At 32.4% G+C, this 24,867-nt stretch overlaps 1 protein-coding gene across 6 annotated transcripts in view; it reads left to right on the forward strand.

The window, feature by feature from the left end:
• The window catches only part of LOC118202950 (uncharacterized), an 81,925-nt gene extending 74,835 nt beyond the window's left edge, over positions 1–7,090 (forward strand). For 3 of the 6 annotated variants that reach the window (XM_085811907.1, XM_035375167.2, XM_035375166.2), the window contains one exon: positions 635–7,090. In XM_085811907.1, the coding sequence (XP_085668033.1) occupies positions 821–4,201 (3,381 nt within the window). In that variant the 5' untranslated portion in view covers positions 635–820 and the 3' untranslated portion in view covers positions 4,202–7,090. The remainder of the gene's footprint in view (positions 1–634) is intronic. The other 3 variants (XM_085811908.1, XM_035375168.2, XM_035375169.2) reach the window with 1 other exon arrangement.
• Positions 7,091–24,867: the final 17,777 nt, after the last annotated feature.

The raw sequence follows: 24,867 nt of genomic DNA on the forward strand, positions 1-24,867 counted from the left end.
CATACAGCTTCCTAATGTTTACAGATTTTGATTTTTCACTGGTGGCATTCCAGAATTCTGTGTTTAGGTGCAAGGCACAAGAAATAACATGCCTGATGTTTCAAAATATCTCTCTTCTAATCAGCTGTAAATACTGTACCCTATTATGAGCCATGATTTTGTGAACAAACAAACAAAATGCAGTTTCGATTTCATGTGATGGCTGCCATAAATTCATGTGTGGTGACAGCATGTTTTTGTTTCGCCTTTGATGGGATATCTGCTAATACTCATCAGTTCTGCTTTTGGTTTGCATGTAAAAGATAAACAACCAATTTTTCTCGTGCTATTCTGTCTCTAATCGAAAGAAGTTTAGAAATTTGTTTAAATCATAGGTTGGAGAATTTCCATTACTCATATGATGAAATTCTAAAGTTATATTGTTCGGAACGGTTTCATCAAAATTGGAGTAAACATGTTGGAATATGTTTCTGGTTTCACATCAAATGCTAAGAATTTTTAAGTTATTTTGACTGAATCTATTTATAAGAATGTCTATGGCTGAATCGTAATTAGTCTCTGAAATTAAGAGACCAGTGACAGCTGGCTCTGTATACCCACATAAATAGTGTTGTGAATTTTTCTTTTTTTTCAGTAGGTATGGATCATGAGTTTCTTTGTTGGAAGATTCCTGAGAGAAACTATCATAATTAAGGAAGAGAAGGTGCATTGTAGAAGTAAAATGGTTTGCAAGAACTCAGAGATGGAATGATTAAAAGTTAACTAATTTTTTATTTTCTAATTAGAAGTTTTGTTTTCTTTTAAATTTTCTCAGTTTAATATGTTGCTGGCACATACTTTTGAAGAAAATTTTAATTTCTCCTCAGTAAATTCTACTGAAGCATTTGAGAAGGAACTTTTTATAGAGAACAAAAATTTATCCTCCAAAAGTCCTAATGAAATCAACAGTTCTAGATGTCTTGTAGATAAAACTACAGTCAGTTTAACAGATAACAAGAGGAAAGTTATTAAACTGTCAAGAGAGCATGCTTGTGTTAGAATACAAAAGTGCATTGCGTACCTATACAATTATTTTGAAATGAAATTAGACTGTGATCTCATGAGAGTTGTGCTTCATGTCTTAAAAGATTCTAGATCATATTTCTGCAGTTTGTCTCAATATAATCAAATTTATTTTATAAAAGAATGCTTTCATCCTTTTCTGGAAGTTAGTGGTAAAATATCAGAATATTCTTCTGTTAAATTTCAAGATTGCAAATTGGAGAAAGAAGAAAAAAATTTAGTATTTATTGCATACATTTTGATTTATGCAAAGGAAATGCATTTTTTAAAAATATTTGAATGTTTTGAAGAATATGGTGCACCAACTCCAAATCCTCATTTGAGCACGTCAAAAAAATTCGCTTACTTCCGGAATAGAAAGTCATATTTTTATATTGGAAATGATGGCTATGTTTCCTTAAATAGCATTTCAGAATTAATAATGTTAAATAATCCTAATTTTTCTTATTGGGTAAATACAGCATGTACAAGTATTTCAAAAATTCCTGAACTTTGTTCTGTACCATATTCTGGAAAGTCTAAACAGATATGTTCTGCAAGGACTAAAAAATTATTATTCGAAAATCATAATGAAATAGACAGTTCTGATTGTCTTCTAGATAAGACTGAAGTTAGTCTAATTGGTAATAATGCAGGAATTGGTAACTTATCAAGGGAGTATGCATGTGGAAGAATACATGCATGCATTGCATATCTCTATAAATATTTTGAAATTGAATTAGATAGTCTTCTTTTAAGAGTTGTACTTCATATTTTAGAAGATTGTAAATTATATTTCTGTAATTTGCCTGAATTTGATCAAGTTTGTTTCATTGAAGACTGCTTTCATAATTTTATAAGAAATGAGAAAAAAGTTTTAGAATATTTTTCTGTTAAAGGACGAGACTGCAAATTGAGTAGAGAAGAAAAAAATTTGGTTTTTATTGCATATATTTTAACATATGCGAAGGAAATGCATTTTTTAAAAATATTTGGTTGTTTTGAAGAATATGGGGCTGCATCTCCAAATCCTCATTTAAACGAATCTGGAAAATTCAGTTACTTCCGGAATAGGAAAAAATATTTTCATATTGGGAATGATGGCTATGTCATCTTAAATGATGTTTCTGAACTGAATGTTTTAAATTCTATCAAAGTTTCTAATTTTTTTGATTCATCATGTAAAAGAAACCCTCCTGTTTCTCCCGTTGATTCAGGTACTTGTTTGAGCCCTGTATCTTGTGAGCAAGAAGAAAAACAATTTTTCTCAACAAATATATCTCTATCAATAGCTGAAAATATTACAGATTTATGTGTAAAAATTCTTTCAAATTCTAATCAAATGCACTTTGAAAAAATATGCAAAATATTGACATGTAATGGGTCTGAAGAGATTCAGAGCTTCATCCAGTCATTAAGTATTTCAGAAAAACTCGATTTTTTTAAAAATGCTTCAGATAAATTTGAAATTGAAAAGAATGGTTTTGTTACGTTAAAAACATCTATTGAACCATTAAATGCATCCACATGTATTGAAAACCATGAAAAATACATTAGTGTAGATTTTAAAACACAAGGAGCTTCAGAAGGAGACATAAATGTTTTACCATCATGTAGTCAGCTTCATATTTCCAGTCCGCTAACAAAAGATGAGGAAAATGGAAAAAATAATGCTGCTGCTGCAACACCTTTCATTTCATGTGAGCCTCTAAGAAGCTGTGTTTCATCAAAAGAAAACTTTGATCAAGGAAAGGGAATAAACACTGTGTCTTTCACAAATGTAGGTATTTCTAAGAACTCTATTTTTAAAAAAGAGAAACCTCAAATATATGATTCATCAAACTATAATAATCATAGTGTAACAGATAAACATGTGCTGCCAAATCTACAGGAACACAGTTCGAAGGTTACGGAAAGGGGGAAAATGCGAACAAATTTTCCTCCTTGTCTCACAGATGAAGTGAAACAAAATAAGTGTTCTGAAATAATAGATATTTCAAAAGACATAATATGGAATGGAAAGTCACTTAAAGATGAGCATGTGAATTGTTCAACAGCTGATGAAAATCCCAGTGACTCCATTGCTGTTAAAAAAAGTGTGAAAATTAATAGTTTTTCAGCAATAATAAAAGATAAAATTACTTCACATGATAAGGTTGATGAAAAACTTGTTTCTGTTAGGAACACTACTGTTTTAAAGCCTTGTAAAACATTATATACTTGGTCTGCTAAGCACTGTGATTTAAAAGAAAATATTACTTCCTCTTATCCAGTTCCATCCAGTTCAAGCAATTGTAAAAATGAGCCAGAACATGCAAAATCTCTTGAGACTCTACCATCTAATGAAGTTAAAAATAGCCTATATCCATGTGATATTTCCACTAGTGCAACTCATAAATCACAAGATGCATTATCTAATATTTCTCCTTCAATTATACCTGATTATCTGTCCGAGTCCAATCAAACGTTTTCTAATGTTTCAATTCCAGCTGTTGAAAAGAGAATTTCTCATCTTCAGAAACTTCCAGAACAGTCACCAACATTTCTAAAATACCCTAAAAGTGTTAATAAACTATCCATTTCCAGACCTTCGAAAGCAGCAAGAGGTCTGACGTCATCTACAGTCTCAAGCCAGTATAGTAACTGTCTAACAGATAATAACTTTAAAATTATAAAACCACAGTCTTTTTCGTTTGATGACGAATCCTATAATGAATATTGTTCGGAAATTCTTAACTCATTTCTTGGCCCACTTAATTCAGAGACAGGCAAGTCTGTGACCTCCAATACATTGAAAGGTGAAGAATTAGTAAATCATGATGTGTCGTTATGTGTAAAAGAGGTTGAAGAACTTGATAATTTCACATTAAATATATCTAAAGAAGAAAATATTTTTGCAAAGAGCTTCTTTCCAGCCTCTAATATACATAAACATGCAGATAAAGAATTGCAAGCAATAAATTTTTTCACTGTTGTTTTGGGAAAATATTCTTCCGGTCTTTCCCTTCAGATGTTATATATACATTTAAAAACTGCTTCCAGAGAGGTTATTGAGTACCTGAATAATTGCTATGAACATAATCTATTACATTTTTTCTGTGCAAATAAAAAACACTTTTATGTTTCTCCTATATCGCATAATGTTTATCTTAGGAAGTAAGCATCTTCTTATGCAGATGTAAATATCTGAATATGTAATTATAATAGCTGACATCTGTTTCATTATTTCTTTTAAAGCCCATGGGAAATTATCACTAATTCCAGGCTAAATATTAAAATGAATGAGAAGTGTATTTGTGTATATATACTATATATATTGTCATATATCTATTTACAAAAATTTTCCATTCTATTATTTTATTTTTCTTTAATTATGCATAAATATGTTTTATTCTGTCTAGATCTGAAGGGTTTTAGAACTGTACACTGCCCCCCCCCCAAATGGGATAGTTCTATATCTCCCGTTCTACTAGGCCGGTTGACAAAATTCAAATTACGTTTTTCGTGTCTCAAAAGCGCGACTTAGGATATGTATTAGATTTATATATGGCATTGTTCTAACATAGGTATTTTGATACAAAATCGGACTTTTTCTGATGTAACATACCAATTTTTTTCTACGACACAAATTATGCCTAGATATTGAATTTTGTAAAATTTAATGTGGAATTTATGGAGAAATTCAAAAATTTATCTTGCCACAAATTTTTCAGTTTTCGCCAAAAATAATTCAGTTGGCGAACTTCTTAATATGTGGCAACCAATTTTCCTTTCTCTTCCATTATGCCGGAGTGGAAAAAACCTCGTTCTTGCCTTTTTACATTGTGCATGAGCGGGAAAAAAATCACATTGTTCTATTTCCAAATAATTTTAGAAAAGTGTCTAAACCACATTTGATGTTTTATCGCTTTCAACAAATATGCCAAATTTCAAAATGCACCAATATATAAATTCACGCACATCTTTGGAAATTTTGAATAAAAAAATGTAATTTTTTGCATGTATGATTAGAAATACGTCTAACTTAAGATGATGGTAAAAATATTACAGAGTATAATTCAAAAATTTTTTGGAAAAATTTATATAAAAATTATTTAAAAATACAAATTTTAAAAATAAATCATAAAAAAATGGGTGAATTTTATTTGGAATGAACCTAAATTTCGAAATGTGAAAGAAAGAATCAAACAAGTTTAATAAAGAAAGAGAGATTAATAAGTATATACCAAATACAATTAATATTGAGGAACTAAAATTTTGAGAGCTATTTTTTTAAAAACTAATCTTGCGATTTTTTACAAATCTTGGTTGTTTTGTGTAATTTGAGTCATAGAATCGAAATATGGATAAAAATTGGTATGTTATTTCAGAAAAAGCCTGATTTTGTGTTAAAGTACCTATATTAGAACAATGCAATGAACAAACTTAGGATATGTATAAATCTAATTATCCTAAGCCGCGCTTTTGAGACATGAAAAACGCAAGTTGAATTTTGTCAATCGGCCCAGTAGAACGGAAGATATAGAACTGTCCCCCCTTTCCCCCACAGTGTACCTTTAAATTATCAAGTTTGTTTATTGATTATTTTAATGCATTTTCACAAAACTATGATTAGGTTTATCTGTTAAGTTTGAGAAGTAATGATTTAAAGATTTTCTATTTTTTAATAAGTTGATCTATAGCAATGGTATTCAAACTATGGCTTGTGACCCCATTTCAGGTCGCATGATGGATAAAAATTTCAAAGAATTTGAAATGATGTTATATAACAATGGGCCGATGCTCTGCCTGGGGTCATTTGCATTATGGTAGTTGCACTGTGATAAAATTTGAATACCACTGATCTGTACCATTTTCTGTAATGGGAATAGTAGTTCTGTTTGCAGTATTTTGATTTCTGTATGAATTGTCTTGAGAAATGTTCTATTATATTTTTTTTCTATTTGTTGTTTTTATTATTTTCTACAGTTAGTGGCGTAGCTAGAGAGAGTGACATTTTATGTGTGAAACGATATTTTATGGATGTTACTGTTGTAGATTGTCAAAGCATGTAAAGAGAAAAGAGCTTCTGAATTGCATATCCAATTAAATTGAGGAAAATAAATAGTATTACTGGAGGTAAAGTATTCAAAGAAACATCATGAGATTTCAGTAGCTATATATCCTTGTTATATCATTTATTCCATTATAGCTTCTGAAAGAAAATTACTTTTAACTAAATTATCTTCTCAGCGACATTAATAATGAAGAATTCATTGTTAAGAGAGAAGTATTTAACCCTTTCCGGCACGCTACTCTTTAAAGTTGGAATTTTACCAAAAACATTTGTAGTCAGTCTATTTAGGCCTAGGAGAATATGCAGGTATAGTTTTACAAAGATTACACAAACCGTTTCTATTTTGTGAGTACACTGAGCCGCACAAGCTGCGATAGGTGAGCATTGCTGTGAAACATGTATTACAGTAAAATACTTTGATTTAAAAACAGTAGAATCTGATCTCTGTAAGCTGATTTAGCATAACCCAGGATGCACCACGGGGAGGTCTGCTACTCTACACCTCCAAAAAAAAAAAAAAAAAAAAAAAAGGGAAAACAAAAACGAAACTCTCATTGCTTCGGCAATGCTGAGGCCTCTATGAGCCATTTACACAATTTTAAAATTTATACGAAAAATAATTAAAATACTGTAATATTTACAATTAATTATTGACTAGAAAAAATAATTATTAAATATATATATACAAAAAAAAAATTCACAGAATTCAAAACTTAGCAAACTACGCACGATGAAAGCAAGAGAAAAAAATCTGATGTGTACATCACATGACTTCCTTGTATGGAATATTAAATTATATGCATTTTTTTCTTGCATTTCATTTAAATGTATTGGATTATAGTACTTTCTGTGCCCATCAAAATTTGTCTGAAAGGGAATTGGCTTGTATATTTGTTTTTATTGATATACTAGGAAGACAACACAAACTATGTGGAATTAATTCTTCTCACTATAAGGTCTAAATTTGGAATAAAAATACCAGTATTCCATGGATTCAGTCACTCAGTCACTAACAGTCTGGTGCACGAGTATTAAAATATATGTTATTAGGTTATTATTACAGAAACTGAGTATCATCATAAACACACTAACATATATACATGTAATATATTCAGGAGCAGGAAATTTTGATGACGTAGAAGTGCTGATCCATAATGACTAGGAAATTGAATTAAATCTTCAGTTTATTTTCAGCAACATATTGCGGCTACACACAATTCAAAGCAGCAGCAGACAGGCAGCAGTGTAGCTAGGCCAAAGTGTGGAAAGCAAGTGCGTTATTTTCAGGGTGAAATCTTATTCAGACTTGGTTTTGGTTCTCAATACATTTTGATTGGACAGTTAATATTGCTCTAAAATTACTATTGGCTTGTTGAGTTTTAATTTACATCTTCATAATTATGTAAGAATCATATAACATAGAATAGTCTCGAAATGACGCAGTGCAGAGAGTGGTTACTATTTTTAGAATAGAGAAGGGAAATTTAAGTTGCTAATTTAATCTTTTATATACTCTTTATTTTTTTTGCATGTTCCCTCCTTCAAGGAGAAAAAGGCGTAGCGACAGAGAAGTCTTTTTAATGAAAAAACATTAAAGCACTAGCAAATGAACAAAAACATAAGTCATAAAATTTTGATCCTGTAAAGTATAATTTATAAATACAGTCAAAAGTCGTTAATTCGGACACCCATAATCCGTTATGATCTATAATCCGGACCTCAAAGCTACAAACTTTCTGCGCATGCGTCGCTTTGATGCACGCGGATAGGCGTTTACGCGTGCGCGTAAGACCTTTACGGCTGCAAATATATGTGTGCGCATGCGCGTTTAATGTATAACGGACGGTATAAGCTAAGTTAAAATTATCTAATTCAGTTAATGTTGCAGATTGCGTTGTTCCTTAATCTTCGAATTGGATCCGGCTTATTATTTTTTGCAGATTGTTAGAGTAATTTTATAAAAGTTAGCTTGAACTTTCGATTATGTCAAATAGAATTTCCGATATATATTTACTAATATGTACAGGATTTACAAAGCGAAAGTATGTTTCGAAATCCGAAATCTGTTTATCAATTTCACGCTCCTCTGCGGCGGGGGGAGGGGGGGAAACGCTGTGACGTGTAATGAATTGGAAGTTGATCTGTCAGCACTATCCTTATCTTCACGGCAGATGTTTTTATTTTATTTGGCTTATAATTCCTTACTAAATGTAGTATTTCATGTCGATGTACTCCGTCTTTGATATGATTTAAAGCAATTATAGGACTTGAACAGCGGAACTTTGTAACTGAACAAGAAATTATGTCTGTTTAATAGAATTAAAAAGAAAGTATTATCACATGAAACGAAGCAACTTAAACAACTTACATTGAAAGAAATGTTTAATAAAGTAAACAAATAAATATTAAGCTTTTTTTTGTAAATTTTGATACCCTTTAGATCATAATTGTTCTTTATTTCATAAATTACGGTTTCATATTTTTAATTTTGTAATTTCTGCATGTCATCTTACCAGATTTAAACTGATGATCTATAATCCGGAAAAATCGATAATCCGGAATCACCGAAGTCCCGACGAGTCCGGATTAACGACTTTTGACTGTATCAATTTTTTAAACTAAATTCTTAATTTTTAGAGTAATATTGAATTTTTCAGCATTTCAGTCCAAAAGTCTTTTTGTTTGAGAGTTCGCATAATCATAATTCTTCATTGAAGGTTCTTGTTATCACAGAATATCACAAAATAAACTTAATTGTAATCCATTTATCTTTTATCATCACAAAATAAACTTACATAATCATTGTTTATAGTTAAATATAATGCACATAAATATTTGATACTAATTTCCATACTGATAAATTATATTTTAACACCATAAATATAATAGGAGTAACAGTTTCAGAAATTATGGTTTCACCATTATTATCTTTCATTTACAATTCCTGGTTTTACCAAACTTGAAGGCCTCGCAAAACTTCTAAACAAACATATCCGTCAGTAGGGCTGTCCTCGAGCTAACCAGTGTGTTCTTTGCACTGGTGGCCCAGGGTGCCTAAGCAGTTACTTGGAAAGGCCTCCGTTCCTTGCATAAGGTAGTCAGCCTTTGAGAACTGCACTAATGCATTCCACAATAAACAAAAAGTATAATAATATATATATATAAAATTGCACACATAAAATGAGAGCCTCTAACATTATCTTATATGAAGAGGGTAAAAGGAACAACTGTACAGAGGTAATTACAGGCCTCTGTTTCGGAAGCAGTACTCCCTCAACATACTCTAACTTAACACACAATCACTCATAAATTTTAACATGCATTCACCATAATTTCATATTACTTATCTGTACTACTTTCACTTATTTTTTACATCTTGTTCATTTTTAGAATAATATAAAATTCATATTCAAAATTTTCAACAAAATTTCAAAACATAATTATTTATTTTTGAAGAAATAAATGAGCCTAAATAGATTATAATATCAATGAACATTTTTAATGACAGAGATTAACTTAAACATAGTTGCGTACAGCAGAGAAAAAGGGCGAAGATGTAAGAATGATATACATATACATACATACGTAATAAACAGTTACGTCATCATCACCGCGCGGATAAACGCGAACGGCGCATGCGTCAGGAAAAGCTCTCTTAAGCTAAACGTCGTATTATAATTTATGATACAACAATCCCCCTTTCGACGTTTGGCGGCTGAAAAAAAAAATAAATAAACATTAATCATTTACAGTTATTCCAATTAATTTACAGCACTTAGAATGTTTCGAAGCAGTCAATGTTTTTGTCAGTACATCAGCAGGCATTTTCTCTGTTGGCACATATTTAACGTCTATTTCATTTCTTTCATAAATTTCACGAATGAAATGATGTCTAATATCTATGTGTTTAGTGCGTGAGTGATAAACAGCATTTTTCATAAGCTTCTGTGCACCTTGATTATCACAATATATAATGGTTGGATAATCAGCAGTAAAATTTAATTCTTTAAGAAAACGACGTAAATAAACTGCTTCTTTGGCACTTTCTGAAAGACTGATGTACTCTGCTTCAGTACTTGATAATGCAACAGTTTGTTGCTTTCGTGATTCCCATGTTATCAGATTTCCAGCTAGCTTGAATAGGTAACTTGTATACGATTTTCTAGTATTAACATCAGACACCCAGTCGGCATCGGTATATCCAATAAGTGCTTTTCCAGTCTTTCGAAATTTTAAACAATAATTTTTAGTTCCTTTTAAGTATCGAAGAACGCGCTTTGCAGCCAACCAGTGTAATTTTCCAGGATTGTTATTAAATTGGCTCAGGTGACTGACGGCATATGTAATATCCGGCCTAGTAAACACAGAAAGATACATAAGCGAACCAATTAGACGGCGATAAGGTACATTGTTCATTTCTTCCTTTTCAGTTTCAGAAGGACACATTTCTTTACTTAATTTTACACTAGGATCTAAAGGAGTTGCTACAGGTTTTGCATCTTGCATATTAAACCTTCGTAGAATATTATCAACATATTTCTGCTGAGATAAACTAATAGAATTATTATTTACGTCTTGATTAAATTCTATTCCAAGACAATAATGAAGTTTGCCTAAATCTTTAACATGAAATTCTTTAGAAAGATAACCTTTAAGTTCAGCATATAAATCAGAGCTATTTGTTGCTATTATTAAGTCATCCACATATAAAATTAGAATTAACTCACCTTGAGATGTTTTCATCCTGTATACACACTTATCTGATTGTAATGGTTGTAATCCAAAGTTTTTGAGTTTTTTGTCTAATTTTTCATACCACTGTCGTCCACTTTGTTTCAAACCATAAAGAGACTTTTGCAAAGCATAAACATAATCAGGATTATTTTGGTCTTCAAAACCTTTAGCTTGTTACATGAAAATTTCTTCTTTTAAATCACCGTTAATATAAGCCATAACAAAATCTAGTTGATATAACATAAGGTCTTGTTCAGCACTGTATGCAATCACAGTTCTTATAGAGCATGCTCTGGCTACTGGAGCAAAGGTTTCATTGAAATCAATTCCAGGTTCCTGTGCAAATCCTCTAGTAACCAATCGAGCTTTTCTCTTTTGAACTGTTCCATCTGCATTATATTTCGTTCTAAGAACCCAGCGACATCCTATTACCTTTTTGTTCTGTGGTCGCTTTACTAATTTCCATGCACCATTTTTAACAAGTGCTTCATACTCACTTTGCATAGCCTTATGCCATTCTTCAGCATAACTTCCATTTAATGCTTCTTCTAATGTCGGATTTGTATCTTCTTCAGCAATTTGTGCTTCTTCCTTTTCTATGTTTATATTGTGGTACTCCTTTCTTTGGTCTTCCTGGCTTCCCAGTCTTGACTTTCTTTGGACGACCTGGCCCCCTTTTAATCTGCATTTCAGGTAGTGCTTTGGAATCAGAATCTTCATTATCAGATGATTCAGCAGATGCTTCTGCCATATTTGAGGGGTCATCTGTTATTTCATCAGCCGATATCTGCTTTACATTCAGAGGTTCTTCCTTCTTTTTATCAGGAATATTTTCGAGAAATAAAACTTCTAAATCTTTATCATAATTAGTACAGTTTTCAAATTCATCAATGAATCTAATATCTCGGCTTATAACGATTGTTCTGGAATTTTTATTCCACAGCCTGTATGCTTTTGATTCATTTGAGTATCCTACAAATATATGTTCTTCTGATCGAGGATCGAATTTCCCCTTAGACCTTTTATTAAGTACAAAACATTTCTGTCCGAATACTTTGAAGTGAGATACAGTTGGCTTTATGCCAAAAAATAACTCATAAGGTGTTTTGTTTACTCCCAGGCTTCGATTCGGGAAACGATTACGAATATAAACAGCACATTTCAAGGCTTCAGCCCAAAAGGATTCGGGAAGATTACTTTGTAGTAACAAACATCTGGGCATTTCAGTTAAAGTGCGGTTCATGCGTTCAGCTCTCAAATTCTGTTGAGGAGTCATTGGTGCAGAGAATTCTCGTTTAATCCCGCATTCTTGAATATATTTATTAAATTCTTCTCCGCGATATTCGAGACCGTTATCAGTCCGAAGGATTTTTATTTTCTTTCCTAGACGATTTTCGACCGCAGCTTTGTATTTAATGAATGCATTTTTCACTTCATCTTTAGTTTTAAGAAAACTTGACTTCGACATTAACGACATAACGCGACTTGTCGTCTATGAAAGTAACAAAATAACGCGAACCAGCATGGGATGGGACTCTCATAGGTCCACACAAATCTGAGTGAATCAAGTTCAGTAATTCATCACTTTGAAATTTTGATTCTTTTTGAAAAGGTTGCACAGTTTGTTTACCTCGGATACAGACTTTGCAGTCTTTTAGAGATTCAGTGTTATTAAAATTTAAATTTCTAACCATGTTATCAGACTTAAGTCTTTTCAAATCAGACTCATTTAAATGACCTAATTTAAGATGTCACTTTACAAAATCACTTACCTGTGCTATTGCAGCTGTTTCAGTGCTTGGATGTATATAATGAAGATCACCATGACGAATAGCCTGCACTAGTATAGATCCATTTGGTTCTATTATTCTAGCATGTCGTTCTGTAAAAATCACTGAACGATTATTTGCAGTAGCTTTAGATGTTGACAGCAAATTACATTTTAATTCCGGAACACATAACACATTTTTGAGCGTAAGTTTAATTGTCTTATTTCCGTTAGGTACTGTTATAAGGACAGTTCCAATTCCTGTAATTTTTGCTGTTTTGTCAACTGCTAACTTTATGGTTGAATTCGTTCGAGGGTGAACTGAAAATAACCTTCTGTCATTGCACATGTGAGATGTACAGCCACTATCTAAGCACCATGAGGAGGTCTTCTGATAAGCATTGTTTACTGCTAAACTAATCTGCTCTTCATAATTAGAAGCCATCATAGAACCTTGATTTCCCTTATTTGATTGTGCATATTTTCTTTCTGCATTCAGATGCCTTGTGCCCAATTTTCGAACAGTAATTACAATTCAAGTTTCGAAAATTTCTTTCAGCTGGAAAATTTTTGTTTGAATTTACCTTCCATTTTTCATTTTTCTTCTGTTCTTGATTTCTTCTTTTATAATCAGTATAGTATGCATTCTGTGAATCTTGAGACGATTTCCCTTTTCTGGCTTCCCATTCTTCTAACATTTTGATTTTCAAAGATTCCGGACTAGGTAACTGATCTCTTGATTCGATGGCGCATCTAAAATTTTCAAAATTTTCTGGAATACTGTAGAGCAGAAGAATCGATAATAAATCATCAGCTATGTCAATTTCCATTTGTTTAAGCTTATCAACTCGTTCGAAGAAATTATGCAAATGTTCAGACATCGTTTCGCTTTCCGCCATTTTTCTAAATAAAAGCTGTTTTAATAATGTAGCCTTCTTCGCAGGTCCTTTTGATTCATATACGGCTTTGAGTTTATTCCACACAGCATTTGATGTCACACAATGCTTTATATGACACAGTTCACTAGGATTAATAGCAAGAATTATATCTGCGCGAGCTTTTTGATCAGCTTGGATCCATTTCTTTTCGTCTTCGGTTCCTTCAGCAGGTTTTAGCGCTTTACCGGTTACATAATCCCAATGGTCGTTTTTAATCAATACTGCTTCTATTTGTAATTTCCAACTGTCAAAATTATCTTTTCCGAACTTTTCTATAGTAGTCAAATGCGACATAATGTAATACAGTCTCTCACAGCCAAAAAAAAAAAAAAAAAAAGATTGAGCGCTATAAAAATAGGCTTAACTGAACGCTGATCAGTTCTTACCGTTGATTAGACGTAACAGTTCTTGCACTGAATCAGGCTTAAGAGTTCAATGCTCGAAAACTTCAAAATGTTCATTTTAAAATAAGTATTTTGCTAATTAGGCACAGTTGAAACATTCCTCGGCCCATAACCATTGAAGAAATAAATGAGCCTAAATAGATTGTAATATCAATGAACATTTTTAATGACAGAGATTAACTTAAACACAGTTACGTACAGCAGAGAAAAAGGGCGAAGATGTAAAAATGATATACATATACATACATACGTAATAAACAGTTACGTCATCATCACCGCGCGGATAAACGCGAACGGCTCATGCGTCAGGAGAAGCTCTCTTAAGCTAAACGTCGTATTATAATTTATGATACAACAATTTTAATAGCCTTCCCTAAAAATAATTCAAAATCTAAGAATTCTTTATATATTTTACTAAATTATTAGAATTCAAATTTCTAATATTATTAAATTATATTTCTTTATATCACAGTGTTCACTTTCAATGTCCAATTTATTAAGAAAAAAATATCAGTTCCCAATGTAGATTCAGTTACGCAAAAGCAGAAGTGAAAATAAATTTCTGGCACGTACTTCAACTGTAAATTTAATCCTATAACTGTGAAAAAACATTCTAATTTATTCGCATAAGAGCCGGATCAAGATAGTATGCAAGTTCGATGACCTTGAAAGCGTTGGAATAATATGAAACGTTAGCACTCTGAAAACATTCGTCATTTTACTGTAAACAAACGCTGAATTAATTTTGAAAGGCTGGCACTAGATTTCATTTTTAAGCACTCGCAGCAAATCTATTCGATTTTTTTTCACATTTTTACATTGCTGCTGAATTACGTTGCACTTATTAAATCACCGCATATGCTAGATTAAATTTCGAAGAATGGAGTTTGACTTTAAAATTTGTAACACACTTGTTTGGGCCCAATTCGGTGTAGTTGACTTGCTGATTCCAGGTTGCGCACATAGATTGACAGAGCAGTAGATATATTGAAGATTAGAACATGAAGGCATTAATTAACTAATTCGCTTTCACAGTCTTAGCCACAATTTGAATGATAACACTTCTGCGAAGAGCAGGCACACTTTGATCATTTAAAACACTTTTTTTTTTTTCTAAAAATTTAAGAGATGGCTGTAAACTTCATTTTCACTGACGTTAGCACTTTTGGACTTGCAGATATTTGATATACATTATGAATTTCCGTTGCACGTAGAAGTTTGAAGAGATGGTTGGTTATTGTAGACACTGCGATGACATTTCTACTGGAATTCCAACGCATAGGACATGTGTCCTGTTGACTCAATTGTAATATATTCAGGAGCAGGAAATTTTGATGACGTAGAAGCGCTGATCCATAATGACTAAATTGGAGGCGAAGGCAGATTAAATCTTCAGTTTGATTTTCAGCAACATGTTGCGGCTACACACAAGTTGGCACATTAAATGTGCCTGTTTCAAAGGGCTTACATTTTAGATAACTTTGTAGCAAGAAAGCAGCAGCACACGCGCAGCAGTCTAGCTAGGCCAAAGCGTTGAAAGCAAAAGTTATTTTCAGGAAGAAGTCTTATTCAGACTGAGTTAGTTTTGGTTCTCAATACATTTTGATTGGACAGTTAATATTGCTCTAAAATTACTATTGGCTGGTTGAGTTTTAGTTCCATTTGCATCATCCATGGACCTTATAAGAAATGGACTAACCCAAACGGTTTTCTCCCTCGTCTGAGGCGTTGCCGGCTGTCACCTTGATCACATCCGGAGGAGTAGGGACGACATGCAGAAATTTAACATTGGTTGCCTATTGCAGCGTGTATAATTGTTAAGAAAAAGCTGGTTGTAGCGCCTCAATTCCCAAACTAGAATTTCTACATATTTTTATTTTTTAAATTGAGATTGATGTTTAAAAATTTAGCATATTTATCAAGCATAATTAACGTTCCAAATAATTATAAAACTATTGCAGGCTTTCAGGACTGGATATTTTTTTAGCTTTTCCTATGCTGTAAGAAAATTTGTAATTATTTCTTTTAGAAAATAATATTTTAAATCTGAACTAATAGAAAATTTAAAACAAGCAGTTTTCTCTTGCAATTTTTATGCTTTTTATTGGTGTAAATAAGAAAAAATGCTAAAATATTTAAAAAGGAATTTTTGAAAGTTGTGTTTAAAATTCTAAATTGTGCTGCTTTTTCAAAATTGCAGATGAGTATTATAGCACAATTTCTATAAAGGAATTTTATTTCAATTATATTTCATAATACATCATAGTGATAAACACGTTTGACTCCTTAAAAATGTTTATACATTTAATTGTAATATTAAAACTGTATTTAACCGTAAAAATGAATTTTGCTTGTATTTTATAATGATTATTTTTTTTAATTTATTTTTAGTTCTGCATAAGATTTTTTTTATTCACTAATTCTGTATAAGATTTTTTTTATTCATTTTCTATTCTAGGCGGTAGCCTAGAAAGGCTGTTAGTTTCGAAGCGGCATTTTGCGCTGTTTTACTATAAATGTCCGTGTCTCCTTGCAAATTCTTGTTACCAAATATTATCGCCCTGTATTATATGTAAAGAAATTAAATAATGAAGAATCTGCATGAATACATGTATATGTCTCGCACTGTGACAAAAACGACAGTATCTAGAGCCATCAAATTTTGAATAATGTAATCCTATACCCGAACATGGGCATTTGGACGGCCGAATTTCGAATTTGTTTTAACCTATTTTGTAAAACTTTAACGAATTTTTGATTAACAAACTCAACGAGTTCAGAGCGAGCACTGTACGGAAAATAACAGTTTTATCTCCAGTGCGGAAATTCTAAAGATATGCTGTTTTCAAATGTATGTGGTTTACGGGCGAAGAACATGATATTCAATAAATATAGGTAACACACAAAACTTTAAAAAAGGGTTCCTTTTGGGCGTAATATAAAATCTGAGTGCTTCTAGATTTTATTTTATTTTATTTTTTTCCTTCATTACGCTCAGAAAATTTTATGCTCCGAATTTTATGAATTATTAAAATAACTAATCCACTTTAATGTTAATAATTTAATGATCATGTAATCAAATAAATATGATCGTTATGATATTATAGTTTGGAAAATCACTGCCTGAAAATGTTCATTAAATTAAAAAAAAATTATCAGATCTTGTTTAATTTTACCTTATTTATTTCAAAGCATCGCCTACTATCAATCTTATTTAATTTTATTTTATTTGTACGCAAAATTAAGTTCATAAATTTTGTGCTTAGAGTTTTTACCGTTTTACCAAAGTACAGATGTTTGTACAACAGTTACGCGTAAAAAAAATGGGCGAAATGCAGTAAAACGTGCTTTAATGAGATATATTAAATTTTATTTGGAAAAAACTGTGGCTTTTATAATCTCATCACTATACAACGTATCACATTTAATAATTAAAAAGAGTTACAGGGGTTGGACAAAAATATGGAAACACCTTTAAAAAAACATGTTTCTTTGCTTAATATGGTGTAGGAAACCCGTTGGCATCCAAAACAGCTTGCAGTCTTCTCGGAATGGATAAATACAGTTCCTGTATGTTTGCCAAGGGAATATTATACCATTCTTCCTGCAAAACGGTGGCAATTTCAGATAACGATGTTGGCGGTGGATAACGAGAACGCACTTTCTGTTCCAATGTAGACCACAAAGGTTCGATAATATTCAGGTCTGGTGACTGTGGTGGCCAGGGGAGATGGGACAACTCATACTCGTGCTCAGAAAACCAGTCCTGGACAATGTGAGCTGTGTGAACAGGGGCTTTGTCGTCTTGGAAGACACCATCAGCATTGGGGAACAAAGTTTATACCATGGGATGAACTTGATCGGCCAAAATGTTCACATAAGTCTTGGCAGTCATGTGCCCTGACACAGTTATCATGGGGCTAGCAGAGAACCACGATATGGCTGCCCAAACCATAACAAAACCCCTGCCATGTTTCACTCTTGGCAACAAGCAGTCTGTATTATAGGCTTGAGATGGCGTTCTCCAGACGTAAACTCGGCCAGAAGTGGGAAACAATGTGAAAGAAGACTCGTCAGACCATATTACTCGCTTCCACTGCTCTATAGTCCAGGCTTTATGACTTAAACACCACCTTTTCCTGTTACGAGCATTAGCATCACTGACGAGTGGCTTCTCAATTGCAGCACGGCCAGCAATTCCCTGTTTATGAAGCTCCCTTCTAATTGTTTTGGTACTCACAGGGTTCGGTAATACAACATTCATTTCAGCAGTAACTTTTGCAGCTGTGGTCTTCTTATTTTTCGTCACAGTTGCCCTTAATGATCGTCTGTCACGATCACTCAGGACACACTTTCGTCCGCGCTGTGATTTAGCAGATGATGTTTTTCCGCTTTTCAAATATGCGGAATAAATCTTCGGTACAGTACCTCTTGAAACACTAAACACCTCGGCTACCTTGCTTACGGAAGCACCTACTATACGTGCTCCAACAATTTGCCCACGTTCGAAGTCTGTTAACTCTGACATAATGCAATGACAACCTCACATAACAGTACTCCGACAACAACTGAACTGTTTAGCACATTTACGAAGTTGTATAGGTCAAAAACGCCAGCGCCACCTACATATTTCATTAAAATCAATCTTTCTTTTCAAACATGCATTTCACAAGGTGTTTCCGTATTTTTGTCCCTCCACTGTATGTGATACAAACGCCATAGGTTTCAGTGTTAAAGTAAACCAGATCGTCCCTACTCTTTCTTGCCGACATGTCGGTGACACGCGCCCCGCCCACTGGATTAGTCTATCTCTTATGAGTTCCATGGCATCATCATAATTACGTAAGAATTATATGACATAGAATAGTCTCGAAATAACGCAGTGCAGAGAGAGCTTACTATTTTTAGAATAGAGAAGAGAAATTTACGTTGCTAATTTAATCTTCTATATATTCTTTATTTTTCTTACATATATATTTATTAAATATAGCAAGAGGCTTTATGTTTTTGTGTCAAGTTCTATGAATTAAAAAAAAAGCTTTCATTTATAAAAAAGTTTTTATACTTCGGTAATTCTGTTAAGGTACATATTGCAGTTCAAAAGAGAGCTGCAACTTTTCTTTACTGTAAGCTAGTAGTTTCCAAAATGTGTGTTAGGAGACAATTTTATAAGCTACAAAAAGTTTCCAAGTGCTCTCTTTCTTTTTTGTATTATTAAACAATTTAATAATATTAGCATGCAATTCTTTGGGATATTAACATATGTCTGTCTATAATTACAAATTAAATTATAATTTTCAATTAGTTATAGATATTCGTGTATTAACATTTCATTATTAAATAATTTTTTTAAGGAATTTCCTTCTCTAGACAACTATACACATGTAAGTCACGAGCCTGAGAAACTTGAGAAACGTTGTTATAAACAAATAATCCAATGTAATTCCAGTTTAGCAACTCTAATTAGAACTGAAATTCTTCACGGAAAGTATCTTAAACAGTGAATTAAGCGTGATTCTGCCATTTAAGCAAAATTTCAAACGGCTTTGTATCATTTGAAGTGAAATTAATTACTTTGTCCTGTTAAGAATTAGAAAGATTAGTGTGTTTATTTAATTGAATATGGCAAAGCATATGAGGGTTATCTGACAAAGGGAAGGTATGTTTTCACGGGGAACTTTCTAGAAAAAATTGGTTCACATTTACATAGCACTTGAGGAAAACCATGAAAATGCTTACACAGTGTTGAGCTGTAGGGACTCCTGTGAGCAGTTTGTTAAATTTTCTTCTTTAATTTCCAAGCTCCTTGCTGTTTTTGTTTGCCTGTTTATTTATTAAAAAACTTTTATTCATTGATCTTTTTATACAAGTCTGAATGAACTTTAAGCTCGAAGAACAATATTTCCCTTGTTGAAATTGGGAATGAACTGCGAGTGTTCATCAGTCTTATCCACTTGATTACAGTGAGCTTGAGTAAAGACTGAAATATCTTTCAGAAATATAAAAGCGACGATAAACGCATTCCTAAATAATTATTTAAAAATATAATTTTGAAGGTTGTTTGAAGATAATTTAAAAAGATTTACAAAATATAAATATATATATTGCAAATTACAAAGGAAATAATGTATATGTATCTATAATTATGAGGTTATGTATTTCTTATACAGTGGAACCTTGAGATAACGAGTTTAATTTCTTCCAGCTTTGAGCTCGTATAGCGAATTTCTCGTATCTAGAAACAAACTTCGGTTTAATTTGTTCTAGCATTGAGCTTGTATAGCGAATTTTTCGTATCTAGCTACAAACTTTCCCACTGAAAATAATGGAAATCCAGTTAATCCTTTCCGCACCCCCAAAATTATCAACATGTAAATCAATAATCCTAATAAAAAACACTGGTAAATAATACCTGGTGTTTTTCCGAGGAAGTACAGATTCTTAGCCTTAGCGCAAATGATAGCTTTCGATAACGAATCACCTTTAACTGCTTCTCGTTAATCCATACCATCAACAGCTTCTCAACTTCTTCTAAGAGTTTTGGATGTAACGGTAACTCATTTGGCCACATAAATTTTTATTTACTTCTTCAGAATAGTGCAGATCGTCGATGTCGAGCGGCCGTAAGTCTTCGTCAATCCCTTCACTCTTACACCACGCTTGTGTTTATCTGTGATGCCGTTTTTATTTTCAACGACCATGGTCTTCCTCTTTTTCTCTGCGACACCATCTGAGCCCACAATCTTCTTGGGAGGCATCGTGAAATAATTATCTTCATATTAAATGTAAAAAAAAAAAAAAAAAAATTAACTCACAAGCTCACAAACTCGTAGATCAAAGAACAGTGAGTGAACTGGCGAAGGGATTACCCAAGTCGAGCCGGATCGGGAAACGCGCCAAGCATACCAACAGGACTCGTTACTCGAGTCATGCTCGTATTTAGAGATGAATTTTTCGCTCATACTTTCCTCGTATCTATAATTTCTCGTATATAGAGGTGCTCGTACCTCGAAGTTCCATTGTATATACATTTGGGCTTGAAGTAAATATTAGAATGGTCTGGCTATCTGTTTCTCATTGACAATCAGCATCTATTCTCATGAACGGATGGTTACATATTTAGTTCAAATTCCATCAAATTATTTAATATGATTAATGGAATTTTTCTCGAATGGTGAAGAATGGAGAAGTTTTAGAATACATGCATTAAGCAGATCGTGAAATGAATAAATTCTTGCCCTGTCAACACTATACATATGATTTCAAACTCAGTGACATTTTGTTTCTGTTCAGCAAAGGGATCATAAGCCATATTATTAATTTTTTTAAATATATTACACATTCCAGATTTCTCTTCGTTCTATTAGAACAATTTTAGGTACTCGAAAACACATAAAAGTTGTGCATTAGATCTTAACTGTCAAATTCACTAAAGATCACCATTTTTTGCATTTACTTCATGTGAGGGTAGACAACTGTCACATCACTTTATGCTTCTGAATAAGTCTCAGTCTTTGTGACGTCAGATATCTTACGGGCAGCATCTAAATAATGATTGGTTTCCGGACTGTACTTCGTTGCATTTTCCTTCCTTATGGTGTTTTATACCCGCTGCTGCATTATGCAGTTGTAATACTTGGATGTTGCACTCATGTAGTGTGTCTTTTGTAAAAAAACATATAAATTGTTTATGGTTTCAACTTAAAACTTTTCTTAACTTAAACTTAACTTCAACTTCAACTTCAACTTTTCCCTTTAAAGGGAAAAGAATGATGCCCTTTTTATGAGGGATATCAATATCGATAATGCGAAATAAATCAAAGTAATTCAGTTACTTAGATTTGCCTGAATTAGAAAAAAATTGAGATGCAAAAGAAGACTAACAACAAAAGATGGGGAAATAATATGGCTATAATGATGCAATCTGAGTGCTGAAAAATCTAATATGAAGAAAAGTGTTTTCAATACTAAGAAACGCCTTCCATTCTAAAAGTTTATGAAGAAGAATTTAGCCCTCTCTGTCAAAAAAATTTTGAGTTGATAAATTCCATACCAATATTTTCTTCAGTTAAAGAGCTTGATACATTGGATTTGACACGACGGCAGATTGTTGAGTCGAATATTGGAAGAAAAAAGAAAATCATTCTTCCAAGTGAACTATTAAAATTGGCAGATGGAACAAGTTTTCTTTTCGCCTGTAATATAACCAACACTAGAATCATTTAGAGAAAGAGCTTTGAATAGCTGCAATATAGTATTTACGGATAGCATTTTTAAAAGTTATCTAAAACAGTTTATATCAACTGTACACATTTCATAGTGACCTTTGAAGTATCCATGAGGAAGCAAATATTTTTCCGGTTGTGTTTCCTCTGTTTCTAAATCCTCTGTCTTTCCTCTGTTTCCAAACATTTTTCCGGTTGTGTTTTTTAGAAGAGAGACAGTCTGTGCGACTTTGTCTATTAGACGTGAAGCTATTCCAGAATGGAATCCTTCAATAATTATGACCGATTTCAAAGTAATTGCAATTTAGCTCTCAAAATTGTATTTCCTTCATTAAAATGCAGGATACAATTAGCATTTCAGTCAGTGTTTATGAACGAAAATACGAAATTTAGGATTAGTCAAGAGTTGCAGAGAAAGCGAGAATATTAAAATGCACAGCGCTTCCTTTTCTAAAACTGAAATATGTAGATGACGGATGACTTCCGATTCAAGAACTTTCATCAGATGGTCCTAAACTTCAGGAATTTTACGTTTATTTTGTAAACTAATGGATGGACAACTCATTAATCGCATTAGAAATGTGGAACTGCAGGGTAACCGACGTCACAGAAAAAACGCCGTTGAGGACTGGAATAACAGATTAAATTACAGGTTGTAAAGCATCCCCTTGCAGTTTGCTTACTTGAGGCCACTTCTGAAAATAGAAGTGATTTGATTTGCAGGGAAAAATAAAATACGTAAAAATTGATGAAAGGATTAAAAAATGTTTCAGTGGCTATAAATTCGCAAAAGATTTAAGCAAATTCATAAGGATAACAGCCGTTTTGCATAAATTTGAGTTAATTTACAGATAAGGCTTAGGGTTTTTTTTTATTATTTTTTATTTTATTTTATTTCACCTTTCTTCATCATTTTTGATATTAGTCCATCCTCAGATGACTTTCCGTAAATTTTTTCTTTCCCGAAAATTGTATATTTTTACTGTAATAATGCAATTTTGTATATATGTTTTGTAATAATGTAATTCTGTACATAAATTTGTTTTGTAATAATGTAATTTTGCAAATATTATAATAAAAAGTTTAAACACGCCAGAAAAAGATTAAATTTCTGCCAGTCCTAAGATAAAGTGTGAAGAGAAGATTTTGAAATTCACTGACACTCAGAAATAAAATTTCTGGGCATTATACATTTTTTAATGCCAAAATCAGTTTGGACTGTTAGAAATATCTATAACACTTGCTTTCACACCATTTCATGTTATATTGAGTTAAGATAGCGTAGTATTAACCATTCCTCTGGCTCACAAACTGCGAATTTTGAGAGCTATTGTCTTTCATTTAGCATAAGATCTTTCATCTGTCTTACAAGTTAAAGCAATATATTGCTTATCAGTTTAACAAGTGAGTAGGTAATAAACAATATACACCTTTTTAACTATAATTTGTTGTTTGATGAGATTCTTTCAAATATTAAGAAATAGTTAATTTTTTTAATCTTGCCGAAATGTCCGCCAGTGGTCGATGAGATAATACGTAAATACCAAAATGCTTTCATTTTAAAGAATTACATGGCAACAAATTCTCTTTACAACATAAAAGATTAATATTAATGTTATATCCTAAGCAAAATTTTTTGCGCGTTTGGATTGTATCAACATAACTAGTTCCTTTATTTCTTAAAATTTGTATTAGTTCAAAGAAGTAAAGAAATTGACTTTAGCAACATTTCTTCCAATGTTATAAAAGGGCTAAATCAGACGATTAACGGCATACTCCCCAACAGTTTCTGTCAAAGAAAGGTATCCATTTACAAAGTATTTTGTTTTTGCATCAGCAAAAAAGCCAACATTTTATGCAAAATTTATCAGGTTTTTCGGCATATACTGAATAAAATAGGAACAATTATTCGCCAATTGGGGGGAGGGGAGGTAATATTTCCATCTGCTTTGTAATACAATAAACAATTCCCAACAAAGATTCATACGTCTGAAGCTACAGCAAATGGATCAATTTGTGATCTTTACGATCTAGTTGACTTGAAGTAAAAGAGAAATATTTCATTATTTGCAAGAATCTGTCCGTGGGCATTGTTTCACTAAAGAATTTTGAGCCCCAGAATTTGGACCATAAACTCAAAACAAAGTCTTTCGGCAGACAAAGCGCCACAAGCATGTAATAAAACAATAAAAGCGTCTAGCTCATCAAATGACAAGTTCAAGTTTAGATAGCCTGAATTTTGACGTACCTCGGTTTTAGCGCATTGCTGTATATGATGTAATATTTTTCATTAATAAATTATCTGCATGTGAAATTTGTATCCCTAACAATTACTTTTCTCATGGTAGAAGTAGTTGGCTTTCCTGTGTAGAGTCTTGTTCTTTTTTGGGAACATAAAATGCAGATCCTACTGAAGACGAAATAGAGAATTGTCATCATGTCTTGAAAACAGATGACTGCCGACGGTTATAACAGTCTTTTTATTTAACCTAAACTGAACAGAACATGCATTCACTCGGTTCTCACAATTTAACCACCACCTGTGGCTAAGTAACTTAACACAAAATAGTATATACAAACAGAATAAATTTAATTTAAATTACACGACTGGCATATTTGAAAAGTAAGTCTTCCTCATTTCCCACTCTCTACCATCATATGCTATTTCTTCATGTTTGGACTGATTCAATCAATCAATCAA

The sequence above is a fragment of the Stegodyphus dumicola genome, chromosome 2, assembly GCF_044657685.1.
Source record: "Stegodyphus dumicola isolate Sdum_Otavi_A_Nest chromosome 2, ASM4465768v1".
NCBI classification, from domain to species: Eukaryota; Metazoa; Arthropoda; class Arachnida; order Araneae; family Eresidae; genus Stegodyphus; species Stegodyphus dumicola.